Below are 10,212 nucleotides of genomic sequence, written 5' to 3' on the forward strand. Positions count from 1 at the left end.
TTAATTTGACTGAATTTAAAGTGCATTCTTTATATAACATGAATGAAAGCCTAATATATGTGAGCTTTAAAAAAAATTGATAGGCAAAATAAAATTTAGCAGGACCCAGAGGTATGTTTGACAGCTCCTTCCTATGATGAACTGCCTTTCTGCAGGACCTTGGTACTGCAAATATTTACATATATGCTGAGCTCGAAGCCTGTGAGTCCTCTGAGCCCTGTGGAGGAGGTGGCCCTGCTTTGAGAGGTTACAAGGATATTTCTTTCTGACAGCAACGTCCTAAGGATTTTGGGGGGAATTGGGGGATTTTTGCATCTGGCATCCCTGAAAATATCTGGGGCCAAGCCCCCTCCTAGCTCGGAGGCACAGAAAAGAGGTCCCAGTCCAACTGCCAGCGTTTACAGAGCGTTTCACTGAAGGTTTCTGTCTCCTTTGCCAATATGTAAATTAACGCCTATAAATCTGCCTTCTGCCTAATAGAAAATACCGTGCAAATGCCGACAGCTGAGACGCTATATTTAAAATGACACCTGAAGCATTTAACCTTGTTTTTCCTTCCAGATAGACAACCAGAGTGCACAGAGAGGGCATTCATGCTTTTATACCAGGCGACGGATGGTGAAAAGGTGGCCTCGCCTCTCAGGAAGGCAGGGGGCTGAGCATGAAGACCCCCCAGAATCCCAGCTTCTCGACGCTGTCTGCCTCAGCTGGGCAGGGCAGGCTCCTCATGGTCACCGCAGCGCGTTTCCAACTGCGGCCTGGGATTGTGACCAGCTCACTTACAGCCACGGTGAGACCAGGGCCATTTTGGGGGCAACTCTCGAGGGTCAGTGGAAGGGGCTGCGTGAGGCATGCGTGGGGATGCAGGTCTGCGAGGTTCTGTGGTCAGAGCTGCGTTTCCTTCCCGTGCTGGGTTTGCAGGCGGTGCCGTGATGGAGCAGGGCCCACGCAGATACTGGGACTGTAGCGGTGCCACCACAGGCAGCGGGATTTATAATGGTGCCACCAGGGGGGGCCGTAATAATATTTATTGCTCGCGTAGCTCCCACGCGAGGGGTGGAGAGAGGCTTGCAGAAGGCAGGAACCGGTGTTATCCTGGGCGTGGGGCTTACTGAGGTCGTGGAAATGCTTTTAATGATGAATAAAGCAGGCTCCCTGATTTCTCTGCCTCTGGTATTTCTGCTGCTGGCCTGCTTTGGGGTGATAGCACAGCACAGCCTGCTTTGGGGCTGCAGCTCAGGGGCTCACTGCATACCCCATGTCTGGCTTTGGTAGGTGGCCGTGCCTGCTGCTGGCCTCCCCTTGCCACGAGAGCAGGAAAGCAGCAGGAGTGTCAGAAGCTGTGCAGGATGGAGTTTCTTCTGTTTGTATTCATGCACAGTTAAACTTTTGGAAAAGCAAAACAAATAAGGATGTAAACACAAAGAAGGGGCTGTGCTGGAGGAATGTGGAGCTGGGGATGCTTGTACTGCTACAGAGACGGGACAGTCCCCAGTCCTGCCGATCCCAGTTGGTTAAACAGAACGTTCTGGTTGATGATGACTTATTTATCATTTCTTAGTGCTCCCCCAGTGCTGCATTTTCAACCGCAGTGCGTTCTGTGCCAGTTTGCTCTGGGGCTCCCCAAATGGTGCAGATCTGAACCAGTGTCCCCCTGTTCTCCCTGCCACCAGGACCCATTTCCCCGTTCTCCCAGCTGCTGGTACCCGAGGGGAGGCACGGCGATGCTCGCCCAGGGCCAAAGGGCTCGGTGCCTTTTGTTTAGCTGAACCCCCTGTGCTCTTTGTTTGCGCTTGGCCAAGGCCCTCGTGGAGGAAGCGGAGAGTTTCCAGCCTCAGAACAGCCTCTTTGTTTCTCTCCCAGCCCTCAGCTGAGACCTGGCTCGCGGAAGACAAAGTCTCCCCGGGCCATTTCTGATTTCTAGCGTGAAACTCCTGTTTGGTCATAAATAAAGCTCCAGAAGCCTCCTTCATCTAAAGAGGGGCTTTGTTCTGGCTGCAGAGCTCCAGGATCCCAGAGGCTTGAACTATTTAAAAACCTCTCTGCAGCTGGGAGAACTGGGTAACGATCCCCTGGTGTGGAAAAATTCAGAGAAGGCATAAACTGTTAAAAGTTTTTATATATATTTGTAATATTGTCTGATGAACGTGTGGGATAACCATAGGAATAGATCTAGAGACCTGCTGCGCTGACCGTACAAGCTTTGGGCACCTCCCAGCCCCTCTGCAGTGTTACGAAGCGATGCTGCCTGTCTGCTCTGAGTCCTCCAACAGTGTGGAGGAGCAGCGCTTTGCAGAAGATGTCTCTCTGCAGTTCAAATTCTCATCCTCTGTGCCATCCACAGAGTGCCATCTGCTACCACCATGCCCCGGGCTGCAGCCACTGCAGCGATTAGTGTCTGAGCATGCCTCCTGTTCTCAAATGCTGGATAAAGCATAACGTTCGATATCACAAATAAGGATAAACCTTTTTCAGTAAAGCTTAGTCATATTTACGTATTTCTGATGATTGAATATATCCATTATTGCTTTGCTGGAGTGAGCTTTGTTCCTTTGTGCATTGCCTCTTTCTGAAAGCCACAAAATCATCTGTCATGTGGACAAAGATGCGAGGCCAGAGACTTAGATTGATTTCAACCTTCACATGAAACATCGCTGCTGTCAGCCAGACAGTGGCATTTCTATAAAAATCCCAATGTAAATATTTGTTCTAAATCAGGCTCTTTCTTTCCTTTTGCCTTGGCTGGGACATTAATCAAGGGAGCTTATGAAATGCTGTATCACTTTCAGATTAATTGCTACTGAAAATTGGGACTGTTGCTGTCCCCCTTTTGGCATGATCTCCTCCAGATTTATTTTCTTTCTTCAAATTCTTTCTCCCCAGACAGGCCGTTTTCACAAAGGCCAAACTGTTTTCCTCCCTTACAAGAGTATCTTGTTTGCCAGCCCTCCCCTGGTCAGCAGACAAAACGAGAGGCGTGGATTAAGGACTGAATATTTGCCCTCACGAACTGTTGGATTATTTGCACATTCCAGATGTCTTCTGTGCGACCCGGTTTGTACTAAATCGAGGCTGATCTGAGAAAGCAGGTCACTGTACCTTGAGGTTAAACAAGCAGCATTAAACTCTGGTTTGTTGGAGAATTTTTGGCTGCCATAGCTTTTTTTTGGGGGGGGAGAAAGGGGCCAGTGGGCAAAGCGGCTCACCTCCGTGTCAGGGTGCTGAAATCAGATTTTAATTGCAATTTTGATCCTGCTCTCCTCTCATCTGAGCTCTGCAAGACTTCTCACCTGAGGCTTGCGAGCCTGGAAGGGGGGGGGTGTACCTGGCAGCGGGATGGGGGTGTGACCACCCGTGTGTTCCTGCTGCTGCCTTGCGGCTGTGTCAGTGCCAAGGGCCTCTTGCTGTCTGCCCATCTGTCTTTTCCATCTCTCCCCAAGCCCTCGATGCTGTGAGCAGGCTGCATTTCACAGACCGACCAAGCAGCCTGAGTTCAGCGATGTTTTGCATTGCAAGGTGCCACGCACAGCCCTGCGCCCCGTCGGTGGCAGCCCTGAAGCACAACACGGTGCAGAGAGGTTGCCCCTCCAGCCCCTTTGCCTCTGACGGGGAGTGGTGGAGCTGGTGTGGGGGGCTCTGCCCCTCGGGTGTTACAAATAAAGCACGGGGAAGCATGTTGTGCTTTACGTGGGTAATTGGTACAGTACGTCTAGCATGCTGCTTCTAGCTGATTTATTTTTGCTGCACTTACATTCAGGAGAACAACCTGAAGGTTTAATTCACCTTCACACCCAAGCTATTTTCGGTTTAACAAAATACTGTTTTTCCTGCTAAATATTGCACTTGCTGTGAGTGTAGCGACGCTGGTCTGCTGAAAGACCTGGTGGCATCCTTGTATTGTCGCTCCATGTGAGCAGATCCAGCATGCTCATGAGTTTGCCTGGCGATTCTTTCTTCCTCTCCCCTTCTTTGAGAACTTGGATTTTATCCAGTCGAAGAAGCCGCCCTTCGCTTTCAACTCAAACTCCACCGGGAAGTGGTCGCTCACCCCCAGCGCCTGCAAGAAACGGGCACAGGGGTGCTGGGAGCAGCCAGACGCCTTCCAGGCCCCGTTCGGAGGGGTCCTGGTGGTGCTGGGAGGGGACGCGTGCATGCTGTGTCACTTTGGGAGGATGCAGCAGCTCCATGGACCAAGCTGTGCCTGTTATCTGCACCTCCCTGCTGCAGGGACATGGCTCTGTGCTGGCCAAGGTGCACCGTGTTGGCCCTCCCGGGGGACCTGGCGGTGCCGCGTGGGCTGTGCTGTGCCTACCTGCTCCTCGGTCATCTGGAAAGCCGTCTGGAAATCAAAGATATTGACGGAGTGCGGCATGACGGCTTGGCTGAGCTGCTCCCCGCTGACCACGATCCTGCAAGGGAACAGGGCACTGGTTCCACAACCAGTGGCAGCCGTGCCGGTGGCCGGAGAGGTGACCTCCACACAGGCACAGCTACAAAAGGTTTGTCCCCACCCGGGGCCAGCTGCTGAGAGATGCCAGCAGCTGCTTTGTGCTGCAGCTGGCCGTCTGCTTTCCTTGGCAGTGAGACATCCAAATACCTTGGCCTTGGCAGCCAACGTGCAATGATCTGCATCGAAACCCACCACAGAGCTCAAAGCAGGAGTCTGGACACAGAAGCCACCGAGAACTGGAGTGTCCCAAAGTCAGGCTTTGATCCAGGAGCTTGTTAAAGGCATTGAAGCCCTGGCTGCCCCTGCCCTCTAGCAAGCTGCTGCATGCCCTGTCTCTGCCGAGGGAGCTGCCTGCCCCAGCAGGACTTGCTGTGTGCCGGGGCAGGGCGAGGCGTCACACCAGCTGTGCAGAACAAGGCTCTGCGTTTGTCCCTTCAGATTATGAGTACAAGAACCTCAGAACAAAACCGTGGCACAGAGCTGGCATCGCCGAGGCCCCTTTGCAGCAGGGCAGCTGCAAGTCTCCCTGCTGATGGGATGATTTCACACCCATCCCCAAAGCAATGCAGCTTGCTTTGTCTGGCAGTCAGTGACACCTTCCCATGGCTTTTTATTTATTTATTTATTTTCTGTGAGTGTCTTGCAGGGACTGGTTGGGCTGTGAGCTGTTTACCTGTCATATGGGCAGCTTGTGCTGCTCTTCACTGTGGTGTCATTTTTGTCGCCAATTAGCCAGGCAAACTCTGAGTAGGTCCTCAGCCGGATGTTCTTCCAGTGCTTCCGGGGAACGTAGCTGCACCCGGCGTTGAAGTCCCCCATGAAGACGAAGTTCTGCAAGGCAGGAGGGATTTCAAAGGCAGTCGTGAGGATAGATCTTCAAAATAAGACCAGCAAGGGCTTCCATGGTCCACAGAGGTGACGAGCGGCCCTTGCAGTGCGTGCAGCGAGCGCCGTGGGGCTTGGCAGGGGCCGTGCACCCAGCCTGCTGCTGCCTGTGCCGAGCTGGCGCCCCCGGGGCGCACAGGGGAGTGGCAGTGCTGGTGTTAGGGGAGGTTTCCCTGATTTGTACCCCCATAAGAAGAAAAACCTAAATATTTTACAATCCTAGGGAAGCACATGCTAGTCAATTAATGGAAGAGCAGAAAAGAGTGCAAAAAAAAAAAAAATGGTACTCTTCCTGGAGGACGTTCTACACCTCTGCTATGGTGTAGTTACTGATGAGCTCCTGATTTTGATGGCTGTGCTGCTCAGGATGAGCCCTGCACTTCCCAGCTCCATCCCTGCCTGGCTGGGAGCCAGAGAAGGGGTAGGCATTTTACCAAGGGATCACATCTACTGGTCAAAAGGTGGAGACCTCAATGCACATACATCAGAGATGCTCTAAATTTGGGGCTCGGTGTCAACAGTTTTCAGGTTATCAGGCTCTGAGTACTGTTCAGGGTGAATCAGTCCCAGAGCTGCTATAGTGAAACACATGTGGCAACCAACCTTGGTGTCCCAGCGCTGTTTTACGTCTAAGTACACATCATAGAGCTCGTCGATCTCCCGTACTGCCATCTCTGGTGTGGTATGCAGAGGGACTACAGTGAACTCTTTGACAGCTTAAAAACAAGGCAAAAGAAAGGGAAATAATATAATGGTTAAACACGCGTTGAATCACAAAGAGGCTGGCTTGGAAGCCAGAAGAGTTTTCTGAAAGAAGAAACAGCTTCTGCTTTGGCTGCACATCAGAGGACGTTTGCTGGGTAATTGCAGCATCTGCAGCATGAGTGCTGAGGCTGAGCAGGGGATACGAGGACATGCCATGCTGCTGCAAACCTGCTCCAGACCCACGTGCCACCAGTGCAGGACAGAGCTGCCAGGCCCCTGGGGCTGCCGAGGGGCAGGTGCTGCAGTGAGGGGCTCAGACGCTGCCCCTTACCCACCCCAGCCCTGCCACCAGCAGAAGGACACATTTCTGAGAGCATCCCACCAGTTTTTGGCGACTGGAACCAGACGACAAAGGGCTCTCTGGAGAAGGCATCCTCGTCCCCAGGCTGGACGTCAGGGTACTGGTAGGTTTGTTTCACTGATACCAGGGGTTCCCTGCAATGGAATAGCAGAGCTCCTGGAGGTCCTCATGGCTCGCTGGATGTGCACCCCGGCCCCATGCTGCAGGAGGGCGACGTGCAGGGGGCCGACCGTGGGCGTGCTGCTCCCCCCAAGCACACTTGCCTGTAGATGAAGGCGTACTGCTCCTTGTAGGTCTTCCTGCCCAGCCGCCCGCTGACCACGCAGCTGTATTGCTCCTTCTGCCCTTTCGTCTGGCTGGAAGGAGAGAGGCTGCCTTAGCTCACTCCCGCGTTGCCAAAGGCAGAGGAGCTGATGTCCCACGGGTCTCACATCAGCGCCTGTGCCCCAGGTGAAAGACACCGGCTGCCTGGCTGCGGAGGGGGATACTGAGACAGAATCATCTTAGAGGTGGGCACAGACCAAGCATCCTGCCCAATTCTTGCCTGCTATGAGGTTTATTTATTTTTAAGTTTTCCTTAGAAACATCCCACCCAGGCTGTGGTCAGAGCTGGTCTGTGCAGCACGGGGATGCCCTCCTGGCCATGTGGCCTCCTGCCCTCCCGGGGTGCCTGTGCCTCGCGTGTGCTGGCCCAGGGACATGACACATCGTTTTACCCAGAGAGCTTCTCCACCAGCAGGGGACACGTCCTGTTCTTGGCTTCCTTTATTTCCATCAGCAGCATGATGTCGCAGCGAGAGATGATCTGCAACAGGAAAGAGCAGAAGCAAGCCTGGAGGATTAGGAAGAAGCTAGAAAGAAGTGGTTACTGGTGCGAAGGAAGTCCTTTGTGGAAGGAGCAGAGCACTGCCTGCAGGGTCTCAGAGGTGGGCAGCAACTCAAGCAAAGCCCTTCTCCTTTTGGTGCTGCCACCGGCCCACGCAGGAGCTGGGAGAGGGAACTTGGGAGCAGAGCATTTTTGGGGCTGCAGAGAAGGGTCAGTGTGAGCTGGTTTTGCTGTTCTTCATATTATGTGCATGATATTTGTGGGAAAAGGCCCCTTTCATCCCCTAAAACTGTAGCAAATACATATACTGCCATCATTAACTTATCTTGCACGTAGCACTGACTATATTAACGACAGCCCAGAATGGCAAGTCTGATCTCTTTGCAGCAAAAACCTCTTCTCCAGCTGTTCACAACGACGGGATTAAAGCACAGAGAGCAGCAGCCCCTCCTGCTGCAGCTTGGTACACGTGGGCATGCTACGAGCACCTGCACCACATCCTCCACCACCGCGGTGTCACAGATGGTGCTTCCAGGCTGCAAGTCCACAGCCTGGCTCCCTCCACTCCAATGGGAAAGTTATCTCCAGCTGCCACAGAGCTAGCAAGTTGGTGAGGTTTTGTTTAAATAAATTAGCACTCAGGTTTTTCAGTTTTGCCCCACACTCCAAGATACTCTGCTATCTCTGACACTCTGCTATCTTGAGAACACACTTAATTAGGCAAGGATATTTCAGGATAATTAACACATGAGCAAGGTAAATAGTGTATTGCAAAACAAAGCTCTGTGGATTCAAAGCAAAAGCTATTTTTACCGTGCACAAAATTTTTCATCCTTTTCCTAACTCAATTTCCAAAGGAAATAGCAAATGCTGTTTCTATTAAGTTCTCACGCAAGCTAAAATAACTGTGAGTGCCCTGCTCAACTGAAAGCTTGATTTTCACGCTAACGGTATAAATGGTTTCAATTATTCACTCATTCTTTTACTTGAAATTCAAGTATGAATAAATAAAGTGTGAGATTATGCGGATAAGAAGCCCCTGCAAAGCTCCACATCTGTTTCCCCCAGGCAAGTGAACGTACCTTTACCACAGCATCCACGACTTCAGGTCTGCCTATTTTTGTTTCTCCGAAAGACCTCACATTGAAGGAGCAGATTTTTAGGCTCAGAGATGGGCTGAAATAGAAGAGCGAGTACAAGACAAAGAGCAACATCTTCGGGGCCTCGGACAAAATGAGCCGCGGGGAGCGTGCCTATAAATATATACACGTGTGTGTGCACGTGCGTGTGTGTTTGTGCATCCGTCCCCCTGCAGCCAGCTGAGAGGTCAAAACGCACGCTCAGCTTTGTCAATCAAAAGCACGAACAGGAATCGCCATTTCCTCCTTTCCCTCACTTCCATCTCCCACGGCAGCGCTGAGACTTTGAACTTCTGCTCTTTGGGGACAGCTCGCTTTTCTGAGCTGGCCTCTGTGTCCTAGAGAGGCAACTGCTCCGCCGGCCCCCAGCACCCCTCCCGATGGGGAGGCACCCACCGTGGGGTGCCCACCAGCCCTGGCCACCAGCTGGGGCCACCCTGGGCCGGGACCAGGCTCCCTGGGGTGAGCCTGGAGGAGCAGGAGGTGGAGGGGGTGGGTGGTGAACGGGTCTGGGAGGCAGCGGTGGGGAGATGGGGATTCCTGAAGGGCGCTAATGGTGGGCACCAAAAGCTCCAGTGAGAGGCGATGGTGGTGGGATACCCTGAACATGATGGAGGTTTTGACTGTGCCCATGTTTTGTTCTGCTCGTCCGGTCTGGTTCAGCTGCTGTAGCTCAGTAATGGGTAGGTACGTGATGATCCCGGCCCCAAAATCTCCCAGCCAAGTGTCCCCCACAGCCAGCAGTCCTGGGCTGCTGGCCCAAGGAGCCTGCAGGCGGCTCGGACCCGTGCTGCACAGTGGATGATGGGAAAGGAGGTATAACAAGAAGTCAGGCCAGATGGTGTTATGTGTTCTGGAATTTTCTCTCGTTTGATAGCGTGCTTTCACATCCTCTCTCCTTTTCCTGAGAAAGCCCCACAGCCCCAGTGCGCCCCTGCCCTGCCTGCACGGCCACGTGCTGGGGAAGGGCGGCAGGGCCCCTCTTAATGCCATATCCAGAAGCACAAGCTCTAATCACCACCTAATTAATTAAACAGGTTTGTGCTGTGCTCAGAAATAACAGGAACTGTCCTGGACACCAGGGGGACAGGAGCAAACCTGTCCCAGCTGCTTTCTCTCCTTCAGGCCCTGCTTGGGCAGGACAGACTCCAGAGGAAAACAGTAAATTATAAAGAGATGTAAAGGGCCTTTCCACGCCCAAGAGTAGCCTTGTTTTAAAGGAGGTTAAGTAGGAAGCTCGTAGGCTACAGATGGCTGTGTGTAATTCTGGGGAACCAAAGATTTGCCATGTTCCCAGCTGTGGGTGGCCAGGGGGGAGAGCAGCAGCTCGGTGGGGTGAACCTGCCTCCCACCTCATCCTGTGATGCTCGTGGCACGGGCACATCTTCAGCGTGTGTCTGAGACACCAAAACACCAGGCCAGGCCTGCTTGTGCTACCCCGGCATCAAAAATGTTTGCTGTGGTGCCTCTGAGGGCTTTAACCCTGAACCGGGTGCCCTGCCTCCTGCAGCTGTTTGCCCAAGGGCGGCTGCTGTCAGAGCCTGACTCAGCTCCACTTTCCCCCCAGGCCGCACCTGATCAGAAGTACGGCTGGCGTCACCCTCTGCGGAGGTGACAGCAACGTGACAACATTACTGGGTGGCTCTTGCTCCTTCCTGCACTGCTTTATCTCCCCATTTACTGCTCGGTCTTGTACTCTTTGCTCCATATCAAGCTGTAACGTGCAGTGCGAGCCCTTGCCAGCTCTGGGCTGCCCTGGACTTGCATGAGAGTACCTCCAGCCACCCTGCGAGTGCTACCTGTCCCTGCCATCACACGGATGACAAGCACCCCTGACACTCGCCAT

At 52.9% G+C, this 10,212-nt stretch overlaps 1 protein-coding gene and 1 long non-coding RNA gene across 2 annotated transcripts; one reads left to right on the forward strand and one right to left on the reverse strand.

Moving 5' to 3' along the window:
* Window positions 1–616: 616 nt before the first annotated feature.
* On the forward strand, window positions 617–3,139 carry LOC118173351. The gene is made up of 2 exons (XR_004754145.1): window positions 617–790; window positions 1,864–3,139. It is a non-coding gene; the product is annotated as an uncharacterized LOC118173351 (long non-coding RNA).
* A 576-nt stretch (window positions 3,140–3,715) lies between these two features.
* Window positions 3,716–8,553, reverse strand: DNASE1L3 (deoxyribonuclease 1 like 3). Its single transcript, XM_035337840.1, has 8 exons — window positions 8,310–8,553; window positions 7,118–7,206; window positions 6,665–6,757; window positions 6,423–6,535; window positions 5,939–6,051; window positions 5,124–5,281; window positions 4,313–4,409; window positions 3,716–4,057 (listed from the first exon to the last, which is right to left on the reverse strand). Exons 1-8 carry the CDS (start codon window positions 8,439–8,441, stop codon window positions 3,929–3,931), a joined length of 924 nt encoding a protein of 307 aa, XP_035193731.1. The 5' UTR covers window positions 8,442–8,553; the 3' UTR covers window positions 3,716–3,928.
* Between the last annotated feature and the right edge of the window lie 1,659 nt (window positions 8,554–10,212).

The sequence above is a fragment of the Oxyura jamaicensis genome, chromosome 12 (genome assembly GCF_011077185.1).
Source record: "Oxyura jamaicensis isolate SHBP4307 breed ruddy duck chromosome 12, BPBGC_Ojam_1.0, whole genome shotgun sequence".
Taxonomy (NCBI): Eukaryota; Metazoa; Chordata; class Aves; order Anseriformes; family Anatidae; genus Oxyura; species Oxyura jamaicensis.